Source organism: Cajanus cajan, chromosome 2 (assembly GCF_000230855.2).
Source record: "Cajanus cajan strain Asha chromosome 2, NIPB_CcT2T_4, whole genome shotgun sequence".
In the NCBI taxonomy this organism is placed as follows: Eukaryota; Viridiplantae; Streptophyta; class Magnoliopsida; order Fabales; family Fabaceae; genus Cajanus; species Cajanus cajan.
In genome coordinates, this window is record NC_138518.1 from 50976127 (window position 1) to 50993912 (window position 17786).

General features: G+C 32.6%; 1 protein-coding gene across 2 annotated transcripts; it reads right to left on the minus strand.

Moving 5' to 3' along the window:
- Positions 1-1095: 1095 nt before the first annotated feature.
- LOC109804569 (phosphoglycerate mutase-like protein 4) lies at positions 1096-11550 on the minus strand. 2 transcript variants are annotated; one of them, XM_020366422.3, is made up of 7 exons: positions 11389-11550; positions 11117-11192; positions 9441-9491; positions 9203-9313; positions 3161-3292; positions 1990-2065; positions 1096-1722 (listed from the first exon to the last, which is right to left on the minus strand). In XM_020366422.3, exons 1-7 carry the CDS (start codon positions 11424-11426, stop codon positions 1502-1504), a joined length of 705 nt encoding a protein of 234 aa, XP_020222011.1. In that variant the 5' UTR covers positions 11427-11550; the 3' UTR covers positions 1096-1501. The 2 variants fall into 2 exon arrangements, with proteins under 2 accessions (XP_020222011.1, XP_082924489.1); XM_083068363.1 differs by lacking the exon at positions 3161-3292.
- Between the last annotated feature and the right edge of the window lie 6236 nt (positions 11551-17786).

Sequence of the window (17786 nt, forward strand, 5' to 3'; positions counted from 1 at the left end):
TATTTCTCCATCAACTATTTTTTTTATACAAAAATAGTGTGGTTAGTAAACTCGCTTTGGATTTATATATAAATAAAAAATGTTTAAAACTTTTTGGACTGAAATATAAATAAATATCGATCAAGTCAATTTTATTTAATATTTTTAATCCAAAAATATTTATAGTAATAAATGAGAACACTATCTATTATGAATGTAGTTAAAGATGTTTTAAAAAATGTAGTGCATATTTTATGTGAAATTGTAAAAATTAAATGCATTAATAAACTTTCTTAATTTGTATAAAATTAATTATTTTTACTTATATATAAATTCAGAGTTAGTCTTATCTTGTCATGTCAACAAATTGTATCACATCATCAATAATTTAGGAAGATTAAGAAAATAAAAATAAATAAATAGGAACTACAATTACGGACAAAAAATATATTTATCTTAAATTACATATTAAAATAATATAAACATATATAATTATTACATGAAAATTTATATCTCGGTTTTTCATGTCGAACTTTAGAGATATAAAACTAATCAATATTTAATTAAGATCAAGAACTGCAAGTGTTCATAGGCATTGGGTAACAGATGTATAACTGAAAAAGGTTAGGTTTAATGGCCATTTTCTCATCAAAATTATTGAAATTTTACTGTTTATACGTCGATTTCTATGCATGCATATAAAAAAAGTATTTGTATAGAAACATTGTGTCCAATTTAATATTTTCGTTTCAAAGATTTAGTCCGTTAGTGAACTAAAGAATACTGTTAATATGCACCAATACATTAGAGTATACTATTTTATCATTCTTTTGAAACATTCTAGCAAAATTCTCAACTGAAGATATTATTACTTTTTTATCATAGTAGGAATCATTCAATAAAATCATCTTATTTTCTTCGCAAGTTTATCCTTTTGGACAATCGGAGGATGAAATCCCCCACAAATGTAAATAAAATGGTCTCTACATACATTAAATTCATCGAGCTCTATCAATATTTTTGGATGTCTATAAAGAAAGAAATAGACAATTTCTTTTACATAACAAAAAATAATATAAGGATCTATCATGAGAGAATCTATTTCGCACTCACCTATAAAGAAGGATCGTTTATTCGTTTAATGAATCGCTACAAAAGTAATAGCCTGAAATTCATTCTTTAAAATTGCAAAACATTAGTTTTGCATCGTTTACATTAATCATGCTATGGAAGTTTAAAGAGACTTGCCGGTATATAAAAATACTGACCTAAGAACTGCACTATTACATTCATCACTGCATTAAACAGTAGAAAATATTTTTAAAAGTGACAATTCTGTAATGGAGATTGCTGCGCCACCGCCACAAAATTAAATAGTTTAGGCATATGCTTACATCTATTTGTATGCTAATGCCCAAAATCATATTTGGCACCACCACTTGATATCCCTTTCCGCTCTTCTTCCTCTAATCTTTTATTTTAAACAATCAAACCTTTATTACCTTTAGTGGGAAACAATGGCCTATCCAGAATTTCTATCACCCCCAAAACCAGACTCTAGAAATCCAGTTTTCTCCAGATGACTGACATCACCCCACACTTTTAAGGTCCATTTGTCCTCACCATAGAGGTGAAAAACACTAACACATGTATTGAGTATGTTCCCAGGCCTTCCATTTGGGCGGGCCCATTTGTAAAGTGCTCTGATGAATCCTCCATGGCTCACAACGATTACTCGCTCCCCTGCAATTAACATGGCTAACATCAGCCCAATGTAGAGTGAACTTTGAAAAAGGATATAATATCTACAAAACGTTATCTAAATCAGATTATTGCATGTCAAATCAATCTAGCTAGCCGGGTTGGGTGGCAACTGGTAAGACAGGGATTCATCGAGATTATTGCATCATTTGCATGAACTAAAAAGATCTCAGATCAAACCAATGATTAATTACGAAAAACATAACTTCCATGAGATGTCATGATGGAAGAACTTCACTGATAGCCTACCTTTATGCTTCAAGCCAATTCTAAGCAATGCAGATGTGCTGCGGTCATAAAGTTGAACGAGACTTTCTCCACCACCCTGCACAATTGTATATGGATCAATGTTATGTATATGCAAAATTTAACGCATTCAATATATTCATAAAGTGCCTATTTGCATGTTTGCCCAGTGGATAAGTTTTTTGCATTAGGAAACATTGACTTGGAAAGTGTGATTCTACCTTAGGAAGTGTGGAAACTCTAAGAAAAGAAAACTACCATAGCCAAAGTCATAAACAGAATAACAAACAGCTAGTCTTGAGAAACTATTATCTACATGTATGTATCCTCGTTTCTGCATTAAGCGAAAGTATTAGCCTGTGTTTGGTAACAGATTAATTTAGAGAAATAATTGCTCGTTTTCGCTCTTTTAGAGAATTAATAAAACAAGTGATTGTCTCTCCAAAATAAACTGAACCAAACATACACTTAAAATGGATAAATAAGCAAGTTCTACATCTAACAGCTTTTAAAATGGATAATGGTAGAACCACAAATATGAAAGGGGTCCAAATGGGCTGTTATCACGGCAGCTACCCAAGCCCGGAGTGTATAGCAAATTTATGCTATAGAAATAGAAGAAATAGCAAAGGGCGGAGTGGGAATGTCCAAGTGGCAAGTGGCAGGGAATGAGAGAGTACGATAAACCATGCAGGGGATGAGAGAAAAAGGTATCTAGGAGAGTCATTTAAGTTATGGGCGGAGAACATTTGTAATTTGAAGGAGCTTAGCTCTGGGCAGTCAGAATACTTTTACCTATGTAATCTTTCCATTTCAAAAATTATACACTTAATTTCATAACTGATGAGCTGTGTTTTGCCTTTTAATTGTAACTGGCTAACTGCTATTTCTGGTTTCTATCAGATGATGATCTAACCATTATTTAAACAACCATTTTTGTTCTAACCAGGTATCTGTTATTCTTATTTTACTATGTCACATGATATCTGACATATTTCGGCTGCTGCATTTCAGGAAGCCAGCAGTTACACTCATCTTCTTCCTAAGTATTTGGACATGCCCAATGGAACTTGAAGAATTTTCCTAGGCAGCCTACTCTTAATTTACACTCTTTACATTGGTAGTTTATTATCAAGCAATTCCATGCTTACAAGTTGGTTTTTAGGAAACTTACTGGAATTTCTTCATCTTCATTCCTAGACATAAAAGCCTTGTAAGAGGTGGGATGAACTTTTTTCATTTCATGAAAATCACAGCCTTGAAGATCCCCTAGGTGTCTTTCACGTAGGTTGGAATCCTTGACAACCTAAAATTTCAACCAAAGGAAAATATTGTTAGGAAAAAGAATAGGTGATAGATCAAAAATACTAAATGAGTAGCATTAATAAACTGATAAACACTGGAACATAATAGAAAAAACCGAATTTTATTCAAGAACCCAACTGCAGTTCAGAGTAGCAGCAGAAATTGGCGATATAAGTGAATGCTGAATACAGAAATGGGCTAGGGAGTTTTGAGAGCCCCAACATCACTCATTTCTACAAAATGAGATACTCTTTCCCTTTCTTTACCTTCCTATTTAATAGACATACCCAACTAACTAACTTCGTGACATGTTAGTGTTGTAATTAGAGGAAAATCTTCGTAATTAGAGAAAATATCTGTAGAATCTTCTAATTTATTTTTCAGCATATTTTTTCCTTATTTCCTTATTTTGGAAGATTAGATTGTTACAAATAGGTGTAAAGAAAATGTAATAGGGATGAATGTTAATAATAAATCATTCTCTTTTTCCAAGTTGGTATCAAAGCTCCCCAAGATCCGTTTCCGCTGCAACAGTAGCCACCGTCATCGCTATCAGGCCACTGCGGCCGCCACAGTAGCCATTGGGGGGTCGTGGATAGGGCAAAAAGGTGCGCCCAACTCCGGCGAACACAACGCTGGAATTCGCTTCGAGAAATACGCTACCATGCGCCACCACTGTCGCCGACACGTGTAGCTCACGCGCCTAGCTCTGGCGAGACCCACTCGCCGCTGCCGTCACAAAAAGAGTCACTGAAGCCTCCTGAGTCCGTTTCACGGGTCGGTGACATCCCATTTGGCCCAGATTTGAGTAGATATGAGTTTTGAGTTTTGCTCCTTTTCCGGTGACGTCCCACACGCCTAGTTCTGACGAGACCCACTAGCCATTGCTATCACAGAACCGGTCGCCGGAGCCTCCTAAGTCCGTTCCACGGGTCGGTGACGTCCCATTTGGCCTAGATTCTAGTAGATCTGAGTTTTTTGAGTTTTTGCTCCTTTTCCGGTATAGCCAGCCCACTTACGTTACCACCATCAGATTTTTGAGATGAAAGCTTTTAAAGAGGAACTAGATCATTTGAAAGCAATGATTGAATCAATAAGTAAGCCCTTTGGACCATGTACTCTGTCCATGAAAGGTAAGAGTTCTCTCCATACTATGGGTCCTGTGTCTCAAGGTATGTGGATTCTTGATTCAGGAGCAACTGATCATATGACACCTTTTCGTATGATCTTCAAATCATATATTAAAAGGAATAGAGAACAACTTATTACAGTTGCGAATGGTCAAGGTGTACCCATATGTGGCTCTGGGAATATAATTTTGGAATCATCTATTGTATTAAAGGATGTTTTACATGTTCCACAATTAGCCAATAATCTTATCTCTGTGCAAAAGCTCACAAAAGATTTAAATTGTTCAGTAATATTTTTCTCGACTCATTGTGTTTTTCAGGACCTTGCTATGGGAAAGACGATTTTAAATGCTAAAGAGCAGAGTGGGTTGTATTTGTTGGAATCTGATGACCAAAACAAAACAAAAATCATGAGTCAACAAGCTACATCTAAGACGTGGGCAAATTCCCAAATATGGCTACATCATAAAAGGCTTGGGCATCCTTCATTCAACCTTCTCAAGTCCTTATTTCCTCATTTGTTTACTAAGGAATCTGTTGAGTCTTTTAATTGTGATATTTGTCAATTGTCAAAACACCATCGTGCATCCTATCCTATTAGTAATAAAAAGAGTACTTCTCCATTTGATTTAATTCACTCTGATGCTTGGAGACCTGTCGTAGAATCTATTTCCAAAGCTAAATGGTTCGTTACCTTTATTGACGATTGTACCCGTGTCACATGGACATAACTTATGAAAAATAAATCAGAAGTTTTCCAAATCTTTGTTAATTTTTTCCGTCTGGTCCAAAATCAATTTGGAAAAAATATCAAAAGAATCAAGTCTGATAATGGTATTGAATATGTGAATCATGAATTTATGAATTTTTTGTCTCATAATGGTATTGTTCATGAACTAACATGTGTAAACACCCCTCAACAAAACAGGGTTGCAGAAAGAAAGAATCGTCATCTTCTTGAAGTAACTAGAGCTCTTCTTTTTCAAATGTCTGTATTAACTGCCACATACCGGAGAGGATCTTTTCTCTGATGAAATGGCAGTCAACCTCTATATGCTTTGTTCTCTCATGAAAAACTGGATTAGAGGAGAGGTATAAAGCTGACTGGTTATCACAAACTAGTTCCATATGACCAACCTTGCAAAACTGCAACTCTTGAATTAAGAATTTTAGCCACAAGAGCTCACATGTGGTGTGAGCCATAGCACGATATTCTGCTTCTGTACTTGATCGTGCAACAACACTTTGCTTTTTACTCTTCCATGAGACAAGATTACCACCCATGAAGACACAATAGCCTGATGTTGACCGCCTATCACTTGCATCACCTGCCCAATCTGCATCTGAATATCCAACAATGTTTGTATGTCCTCTATCATTGTAAACAAGTCCTTTTCCTGGTGATCTTTTGATGTATCTAAGGATTGGCGGGACTTGGGTTTTTCCCAATACCCCCTAATATCGAGTTTACCTAGTTGAGTCTTTGGATGTACTGCTTTTGTTCACTCTCATCATCCTAATTGTAGTAAATTAGATCCCAAAGCTCTTAAATGTGTCTTTATTGGGTATCCTTCTAATAAAAAAGGGTACAAATGTTATCATCCTCAGAGTCGTCGCATCTTTATCACCATGGATGTCACCTTTCATGAAACATAATCCTTTTATGTCAGTCCACCACTTCAGGAGGAGAAAGCACTTGAAATGGAGGAGCTCTCTTTCTTATCATTACCATATTTGTCTTTGCAGGATGTCCAAGATTTGAGCAATGAAGCTACCATGGTCCACAGCGAGGAAGAAGAGGAAGAAGACAAATTTTTTGGCAAAAAATATGAAAGAAGAAACAACCCACTTCGACTCTCGAGCAAGAAAAGTTGTCTAATCTGGAGGTGAGGATCCCTGAAGATAACAGTGAGGAGTTAAGTATTACTGAGGATTTACCCATTGCATTGAGAAAGGAAAGAAGGTCATGCGCTAAATATCCTATTTCTCGATATGTTTGCACTAACAATCTCTCTGATAAGCACAAAAGTTTTATTGCTGCCATTGATGCCACATAAATTCCTACCTCAATCTAGGAGGCCATGAAACTTGAACATTAGACTCAAGCCATGAAAGAAGAGATGAATGCATTAGAAAGAAATTCAACTTGGGAGATCGTTGATAAGCCAAGAGACAAGGCAATAGGATGTAGATGGATATTCACAGTGAAACATAAGGCAGATGGGACAATAGAAAGATATAAAGCTAGATTGGTGGCAAAAGGTTATATCCAAACTTATGGGATTGACTATGAGGAGACATTTGCCCCAGTGGCAAAGATGAATACAGTTCGAGTTGTTCTCGCTTTGGCTGCTCATTTTGGTTGGGACTTACACCAGTTGGATGTGAAGAATGTCTTTCTTCATGGAAATCTGAAAGAGGAAGTGTACATGGAGATTCCCTTAGGTTTTGAAGTGCAAAATGAAATAAACAAGGTATGTCTCCTAAAGAAAGCATTGTATGGTCTTAAGCAATCCCCTAGAGCATGGTTTGGAAGATTTACAAAAGCAATGGTTTCCTTGGGATACAGACAAAGCCAAGGAGATCATACTCTATTCATAAAGCACTCTTCTACAGGTAAACTCACTTTATTGCTTGTCTATGTAGATGATATGATTATTGCAGAAGATGATAAAATAGAAAAATTGGCATTGAAAGAAAAATTAGCAGCCCAATTTGAAATGAAAGACCTAGGAAAACTCAAATATTTTCTTGGAATAGAGGTTGCTTACTCCAAGAACGGAATTTTCATCTCCCAAAGGTAATATGTACTTGATCTCCTCAAAGAAACAAGAAAGCTGGGATGTAGAACCTCAACAGTTCCTATAGAACAGAATCATTGGAAGTGAAGAAAGTGCTCCTGTAGAAAAGGCCCAATATCAAAGATTGGTAGGAAAATTGATTTATCTATCACACACAAGACCAGACATTGCTTATGCAATTAGTATAGTGAGCCAATTTATGCATGATCCAAGAGAGAGACACATGCAAGCAGTTGACAAAATTCTCCCGTACTTGAAGTCAAGTCCAGGAAAGGGGCTATTGTTCAAAAGGGAAGACACATTGACTATGAAAATATATACTGATGCTGACTATGCAGGTTCTATTACTGACAGAATATCTACTTTTGGGTATTGTATGTTTCTTGGAGATAGTCTGGTAACGTGGAGGAGCAAAAAGCAAGATAAAGTATCTTGTTCTAGTGCAGAAGCTAAATTCCGAGCCCTTGCTCAAGGAATGTGTGAAGGACTCTGGATGAAAATCATTTTGGATGACCTTAAAGTCAAGGTGGACAACCCCGTACAATTATACTGTGACAATAAGTCTGTCATGAGTATTGCCCATAATCCAGTACAACATGACAGGATCAAACACATTGAGATTGACAGACATTTCATCAAAGATAATCTAGACAGAGGCTTTGTGATTACAACTCATGTTCCTACAGAACTTCAGATAGCAGATAGTTTTACAAAAGGGCTCCCTCAGGGCAGATTTCAAGATCTTGTAAGCAAGTTGGGAATGATTGATATTCATTTACCAACTTGAGGGGGAGTGTTGTAATTAGAGGAAAATCTTCGTAATTAGAGAAAATATCTGTAGAATCTTCTAGTTTATTTTTCAGTATATTTTTTCCTTATTTCCTTATTTTAGAAGATTAGATTGTTACAAATAGGTGTAAGGAAAATGTAATAGGGATGAATGATAATAATAAAATCATTCTCTTTTTCCAAGTGTTAGTTATACCAGCTGTAATCAGTTACAATCAATTCAAGGATTTTGATCCCCTATAAATCCCCCCCCTCCCCGTTTTTTTTTTCCTCATAGACCCTCACAATAGGGGGTCGGTACCTTCTCAAAAAAACAGAAATTTTTTTTTGTAAATATAATCCCATTTAATTTTTAAGTTAATCATGAAGGCAGAGAAAGAAAACTAGAAGATATATGCTTATACACTATAATATTTTTGTTGCTATCAGTTAGAATTGTCTACATATTATCTTGGAATGTCTTAAGTATATACTATCTCTTAAAATATCTTTAGTGTACGCAACATCTTATTAGATATTTATATAGTAGAATCAATTAGTAATCTAATTGATGAACATGTTTAGGAGTTGTTCCCTATTCATTAAGATTTGTAGTCTTGCTGTATTAGTGAGTTTGGGCTTGTACTAGTAATACTACACCAGGACTCAGATCAAATTATAAGCAAAAACAGAACCACCAGAATGGTATTTTATATCATATTGTAACACACCATATATCAATATACATCCTATTATTTAGAGAAACTTTATTCTCTTTGCCTTCTTCCCTATCAAGGATTTAACTTTTCTAAAGTGAGAACATGTGTAAAGTGAAAAAGTAGAGGGGTATTCACCCTTGATTTGAACTAAAGTACGACATAAATTTAATACACTTCAAATCAAAGGTAGATATCTTACTTTCTCACTTTACACACTCTCACTTTAAAGAAGACAAATTCCTTTATCTCAACTAAATAATTTCAACACTAAGGGAAAAAAGAATAACCCATCTCTATGTACTTCATAGTTACTAAAAAACAGCAAGATTACTTCAAGCAAAGTAAACCTCTAGAAAAATACTGATAAAAGAAAAAAAATGTTTGAAAACCTATAAACCAAAGGAGCCAATAACTTTAAACATTCAACATGGTAAAATGGAAATCAATATTATGCTTTTTAACTAGTTACAATTGAAGAAGACTAAGTTCAAACCTCTAGCCCTCCACACTTTGATGCAATTATTTGTGCTGTTTCAGAAGCTCGTTGCAAGTCAGAAGAATATATAATAGTGGCCTTAGATTCCCTGGATAGTCTTTCACCCACCTTGATAGTAAAATTTTCAGGAATTAGGTTCACAAATCCATAAATAACAAAAAACGTAAAGCAAGGATCCAGTCTTGGACTCATAGTTTATATATAGAAATGAAAGAATGCTAAAGGAACAACTTACTGCAACTGCTTGCTGTCTTCCATTTTCATTTAATTCAACATCCAGATGCCCCTGTTAACATATGACCAAAATTTGAACATACCAAGGCCAGAAAACTCCAAAAGGAACCACATATGTAACAAATAATGCACAAAAAGAAATATTATTAAATATAAACACATAGATGGTGGAAACTTATGTCACTGTTGAAGGACTAGGATATTTAAATAGCATCTTATCAATAGTATGCATGAAAAGAATAAACAAACTATACTAGTTGCCTTTTCTGAGGTTCATCAACATTGGAAAACTGACATTCACAAGAAACCTGCAACATTTGTTCAAAAGGTAACAATTTTATATTCAAAATTTATTTACAAGTACGCAACTTTAATTGTACCCAACAAATCCGAAAGTTTGTAACTTTTGGATATAAACATTGTATCTTGGTTTTTATATGAAAGACATAAAACTTACATAATTTTCATAAGATAAAAGGATTCTTTTTGTGAAACACCAGAACTGTATAATTTGTTTGGATAATGTTTTAAACAAGCTAATCATACACCAACTTCTCAATAATATTTTTGTGAAACACCAGAACTGTATAATTTGTTTGGATAATGTTTTAAATAAGCTAATCATACACCAACTTCTCAATAATATCCTGAAAGCTAAAACTGAGATGAAATTACAGGGAAGAAAAGTATGGGCAATTGGATTACAGACAAAGAGCCTTTTGACTCTTTTAACATGATGTACTTTTGGTTCATGTCGCCCAAAAAGTGGATGTGCTGAGCCAATGTGGATCCAGGTACAGGTTAATGTGGGAGGAACTCAGCCCCCTTTCAATTTCACTGATGCTTTTAAAGATGGTACATCGTCTTTTTATTGTCCAGGCTATGTTGAAGTTCACCCCACCCAGCCCAAGTAGTCAGCAGAAAATAGTTCCACAGATGGCATCTAATGTGTACACTAATGAATATTCCACACATTACCTTAAATATTTAGGATCTGTTTGGTTAAAAGGAGGGGAGGGAAAGGGAGGGATTTTAATGGAGGGGAAAGGAGGAGTTGAAATTTTGTTTGGTTGAGAGAAGTGGATGAGAGGGGTGGCTCTTTTTTTGTTTGGTTCACAAGGGGAAAGGAGAGATAAAAACCAATTTACTTTTGTATCATTATAATTTTAAAATTTAATAACATAAATAAGAATATATTAGATATTATATTAAAATATTTTAAATTCCCTCCTCTTCGCTCCTAAAATTTGAACCAAAAAACTATGTTAGAGAAAATGGTATTTAAACTACTAAAACACATACTGCAGAAGCCAAAACAACGATAGCAAACTCAAATTAGGTAGAACACTTCACATCACCAAAATTCATATTGAAGTAAGAAACATATACTGCAATTCAAGAAGGAAAAACACTCTGCAGTTTATTTTTTCTAATAGAACGACTCCACAAGACTTTCATCCCGATTTCACATCACCTATAAATCACTCATCATTTTTATTGCATTGTTATTATTGATTCTAACGTACCCAAAGTTGAAGTAAATTTGAGTCATGACAGGGAAATGCTACTTTCCTTGATAAAGCATATCTTTGGAAAACCTAAATATTTGTATTTCCGCTGAATGTAACAAATGCAATATTGAACGAAACAAATTCGGCAGGCGGAGAGAAAAATCACCTGAATTTTTCCAGTGGCATTCCATGCTGTTTCGCCATGACGCACCACAACAATCTCGGCATAATCTGGATGGGGGCTGTTATTAGAAGCATCATGATCATGATGCAACCAATTACTTTGAGAATAGTGAATATACTTAATAGATTAAAATAATAAAAAAATAATTAAAATTTAAAATTGTAAAAATCAAGTGTTTTGAGTAAAAATTTAGGAGGAGGAAGTGTTTTAGTTTTGGTGTTGAGAATGAAAAGCGAAAGAGGAATTAAGGGAACCTGGAATGGGAACCGTTGATAATGGAAGAGTCAGCCATTGTGAGTGATCCTGCGTGTCTTCTTCGCTAATTTTGAGAATAAGGTTTCGTTTCCTCGCTTGCGTTTCGGATACACCTACTGTTTCTATTGGCCAGAAGTTACACTAATGACTAACCCTTACTTTTTTCTTCCAAAAGGCCTGCGCTTTAAATTTTTCTTTTTTATACAGGTTAAGAATAAATTCATACTCTTTTTTTTTACTTATGTTATATATAAATAAATCAAAATTAATTTCACATTAAAATATATTTAATTTTCACACTTTTACATAAATTATACTAGTTCTATTTTCTAAAGCATCTTTAACCACATATATTATAGTATATAGGTAGCGCTCTCACTTATTCTTTTAGAAATAATTTTGAATTAAAGTGGAGTTTGATATACAACAATTTTTCTTTTTTTTTTTATGTTTGGAAATTATGATTTATGAGAACCATAAATACTGTAACATGATTTTTTTACCGTATTAAAACTTTATTTTTATCATAAGAAAATTAGAGTTTGCTTAGTTTAACCGTTTTTTATTTTACAAAAATGTGTTTACTTTTAATTTTAGAAAATGTTTTCTTTGATAATGTTTGTAAAAGAAGTCCAAAATTGAAAATAAGAAATGTCATTTTCACTATTTTATGCACTTTTGAAAACATGGTTGTATGTGAAAGTAATTATTAAAAATTTATACAATTTTTTTTTTATACTTGCAGTTTTGTACACATAATTTAATAGACTTAACCTTTTTTATACATGTAATTCAATTGATTTGTCTTATATTTTCTTTTGGATGGAGAGAAGTTTTGTTTGGTAGTTGCATATGTGTTATATATATTAATATTATAAAATTTATTAGATATAATTATTCTATAGAATTTTAATTACATGTATTGTTTATATTATTTAATTATTTTAATTAAATATTATTTATTAAATATGATTAATATTTAGTGTTATTAAGTTTTGGTTGCTATATTTTAAGATAAGTAATATAGATTATATATATATATATATATATATATATATATATATTATTTACAAAGATAAAATATATATTTTGTTTTGATATATAATTATTGCTTGTTAGATAATAAATTGTTCATTTGATACGAAAAAATATAAGGGATATTTGCATGCATTTCAAAGTGAAATTCACTTATTATGAAGAAAATATTCAGATAAAAATAAATATAAGAGAGTGAAAAGAATGAAATATTTACAAAATAAAATATTATTCTAATTCATATATAGAGAGTAATTTTAATTATAAATTTTATATAAAAATATTTTATGAACTTTTTTTAAAAATAGTCAAACCAAACATGTTTTTCTAAATTTTAAAATTAGAAAATATTATTTCTAAAAATAAACATATAAAATATTTCTTGAAACCAACACATTCTCAATTTTCACTTTCCTATGATAATAAATAGAAAACTTATGCAAAAATCATTTATGAATGTTTCCTAAAAATATTTTTTAAATAACAAACCAACCAAGGAAAACTAATTAACTTTTCTAACGTTAGATTTCCGAGGAAGTAAAAAATTTTATGTGTATCAAACACCTTGTTAGAGTATTAAATAAATTTGACTTGATAAAAATTTGATTATGCTACAAAATGTTTAATATCAATTTCAATAGACAAACAATACCCAATAAAAAAATTTGGGATGTAAATTCACCAACATTAATAAGACATATTTTTTTAATTGGTTATAAAAAGATGAACTTTTAGTCACATTAATTGAACAATCAATCTCACAAATGTTTAGTTATGAGTTAACAATAAATGACATGACCATTTAATTGATACAACAATTAAAATCATAAAATATTTAAATGATTCACTATTGATTTATAAATATTACCCTATGTGCATTATAAAAATATGAGACATTTATTCTTATCTTTCTTGGTGTTGATTGTTAGCATTTAACAAGTGTATCGAATTTGCAAATAGTAAAATTGGACTTAAGTCCAAATATCGTATTCATAGGAACTTGTACAATAACTAATTATAATTTAGTGCTAATTAGGAATGTTGATACCCTCTACCCCATGTCAGAACCTGAAAAATTATGATTTTACCCACAGATGGTTTTAGACCTCTATTTGAAAAATCTCATCAATCAAGAAATGTTCAGATACCAGACTAATCCTTAATTAATGATTTTGAAAAATGGTTTGTGGAAGACGCCATAATGTTTTGCTCAAAAAATCGAAAAAAGAAAAGGGTTTTCAAAAAATGCCAACTTAGCCTTTACAATCAGAATTGGGCTCGGGGGTCAATTATGTGTAAGGAAGGTGTTAGGCACCCTATAACGTCCTAAATTGGTACCATTATGATGAAACTAACGCGATAGAGAATAATAGCTTGAATATTCAATTCCCTTTATTAATGGTTACTTACATGCTTTAAATTTAAATTACGCGATTGACGTTAAGACGTCTACATGGTTGCTTTTATTTATGGCGATAATTACGACAAATATGATAGATGATAAAGAAAGACTTTGATAAAATACCTCTTGAATGAACTTTATAAAGGGAGCTTTAATGTGGTAGACTTAAGTAGGGATGGCAATGGGGCCCCATGGGGGCGGGTAATAGTAAATCCGTCCCCGCCCTGCTAGATGAAAATTGGGCCCATACCCACCCCATATCCGCGCGGGTATCCATTAAGCGAGTATCCATGAATTTCTTGAATACTCATGGATATCCATGGATATCCATGAATATTTATAAATTTTTTAAGAAATTAAAAAAATTATATTACAAATAATTTTAAGTTTATATTTAATGTCATTGAAATATTAAAAAAAATTCAATGTTAATTTTAAACTTGTATTTAACATTAATTTTGTTAAAATATAATAAAAATGCAAGATAATCAATAACTTAAAATACATCAATCTCATAAGTAAGTGAAAGTCTCATGTTACCTAGCTACAATTATTCAATCTCATAATTCCAAATGAAAGTAAACAACTAAAAATACATAAATCTTATTGGCTCAATCAAAGATAGAAAATTAATCAAATTACATCTAACATAATTCTATAACATGCTTAACACATGTTGGTAACTTCATCAACCTCACTTTTGTAAGAAAATAAGATGAGAGAGTGTAGTTTTAAGGTTATGTGGTACAAGGATAATAAGGATATTTAAGAAATATTATTAAACGGGTATCCGCGGGTATGGATATCATCGTACCTGCCCCCGCCCCGTTTATAAACGGGTAAAAAATTATCCGCCCCATTATCCGCAAGTACCCAATTAACCTATCCATTTATTATCCGTAACGGGTTTTACCCGCAGATACTCGCGGGTGCGGGTATTTTTGCCATCCCTAGACTTAAGGCACTTTTTGACTGCCTTGCACACTATAATTTGCCTTACAAATCTCAAGAAATACAAAGAACGAGGAGAAATAAAATATCTGAAATATCTAAGACTCTAATAGACTAATTTTGTTCCATTTCGGCTCCCTTAGCACTATGTACAAGGTGTCTATTTATAGGCACAAAAATCAATCGGAACAGCTATTCTAATTATCGGAATAGGACGTTCTGGGTGAATTTGTTACGAGTAAAATTTGAATCTGGAATGGCCCATTCTGAAATTAGAACGGCCCATTCCAAATTTGAATTTTACTTATAACAACCTGGGTCAAAATGGCCCGTTCTGGATTGGGAACGACCCGTTTTGACCTAGGGTTTCTAGGCTATTTTAGAAATTTGGAACGGCCTATTCTAGATTGAGAACGACTCGTTCCACGCTCCCAATTTGACTTCTTTGGACTTTTGGGCCTTCTGATGTTCTCTTGGTCCATTTGATGTTGATGGGCCATTTCGGTGTTGCGTTGGCTCATTCTAACGTCCTATTTGGGCCTTCGGGAACTCCTTTGTCTCATACCAAAGGTCCATTTTCTTGTTTGCATGTCCCAGACGAAATTAGGTGTCTACACCCCACATATACAATAACTATGAAATAAAAAGTGTTTAACAAAAATAATTGACTTCATGTATAAATAACCAATTGAGAAATTCAAACTTTGGAAGAGGATATCATATAAAAACTAAATCCAACAATAACCTCTAATAAAAACATCATTAAATAAATCTAAAATCATGCCTTAAGATACAAAAAGATAATGTAAATAAAAAATCTTAAATAATGTCCTGCTACAACATCTTATCAAAGCACTCCCATACAAGGTCTAGGCCTCATCACCAACATTATCAACATCTTTATGAGTCTCATCTGCAACAACATACATATAAAAGTAACATAGAAATCAAGGAGTGAGAAACATTTCACTATAGCATACGGTGTAAAATAAGATCGAATAGCCAAAGATACACAACGATAATATACACACATCATATACACATACAATTAAATCAAAACAAGATACAATTAAACAAATAGGATTCACCATTTCACTTGTCATATCACTCATCACATAATACACATTCACAGACGAGATGCAATGGATACAAACTACGATTTGCATCTGTATGTGGCCCCAATCAAATATATATATGTGTGTGTGTATATATATATATATATATATATATATATATATATATATATGTATGTATGTATGTATGTATAGATTCTCTTATTTGTGTGCATATAATGCATGTCACACACAAGACTCGATGCAATATCATGTTATCAATATGCGTATTCACAACAATATGTCAATCACATTTCATTTACAACATTCATTCATTATAACATCACAATTCATACTCAATGCATCATATTCAATCATATCTAACAATTATCACAAAAGTCATCCATATCATTTACCATTAGCTATAACAAAGAGAGAATACCAAACATAGGACGACGCTTGTGGCAACCAACTCGTGCCTAGTGTGGCGCACCCAAAGAGCACTCTTAGCTCTCTAAATGACTCACACTTGGTGTGACTCACCTCACACCTAGTGAAATAGCCACAGGGAACCCTTGGAGCTACCATGCTCGACAAGACCAACCCACGCCTGATGTGAGTGACATAGAGAGCAACTTTGCTCTTAGCCATAACGACGCCCAACGAGCCCAAGATGGCACTCGATGTTGAATAAAAAAATCACAACTACAGAAAATGTGAATTCATACAACAAGTATAATTTATCAATTCACAAATTCAATTGGTAAAACACTTCAATAGGTCAAAATATACATCTAAAAGGTATAAATTACATATAATTACATACTCATCTCAACAACTGATACAATCACTCAAAGTGCATTCCCTTAAGGTTCCCATAGGAACACACAAACAGTCTAAGATTCATAAGATTAGTTTATATAAAATTAACCATACACATATATTCAATACATTCAATACAACATTGAACAATCATATGGAAAACAAAAATACAAAACAAGTTACAATTTGGGATTTCTCCCTTCATATAAGGCATATAATAGAGAAGAGATTGGAGGTCAATTTTACTACCCGACAATTATCCCAGGCATAGAACAATATTACTCACTTCCTCTTATCTTGGTGAACACTAGTTGAAGGGCATGAATCTTTAGGGTGATCTTTAACAATCTATGGTTCTCCTCCCAATTCTTCAAAGCACAAACATAAAAATAAAAATAAAAAACCTAAAAAGAATGAACTACCATAACCCCCTTCTTAAACCTTAACACACAATATTAACCCTTAGTAAAACAATTTAACTGTGATTCTCTTTTCCTTCCCTCAAATAAAAAAATAAAAAAATCACATTTTAATATAAATAAAATAAATTTATAGAAATCAGCCCAATTATTTATCAAAATAATATTTAATTAATAAATAAAAATCTCGAGGTGTTATAAGGAAAATGTGAATTTTAAGGTTAAATTGCATAAAATAAAATTTATTTTCTTATGATTTTAATTTTAGAAAGCAATTTAGAGTTATTTGTAAACCAAGATTACAAGACGTTAGGGAATGAATGCACCAACTTCCTCACATATATCAACCTAATATTTAATTTAATATTAAATTATTGGTAATCTGACAACTTACAAGTGTATTTTAACCCTAATCTAGATGAGAAATTCCAAATGCCTTAAAATCTCAATTTCTTGAAAAAGTTAATGAAGCATTTTGTTTTAAGATATGAGGTTGTAATGTATTCTTAGTCATAAGTGTTATTAGGATTCATTTTTTGATTGTGGTTTCAAAAGCATTTATCAACAACAATCAAAACCATGTATTCATATAATAGTTCGTAAATCCCAAAATAAAACATTAAGAATGGGAAGAATAATAATTAACTAATTAAATATAATACTTTGTTAAATAAATTAAAAGATTGCATGGAGTGAAGTTATGTATGTTAATCCCC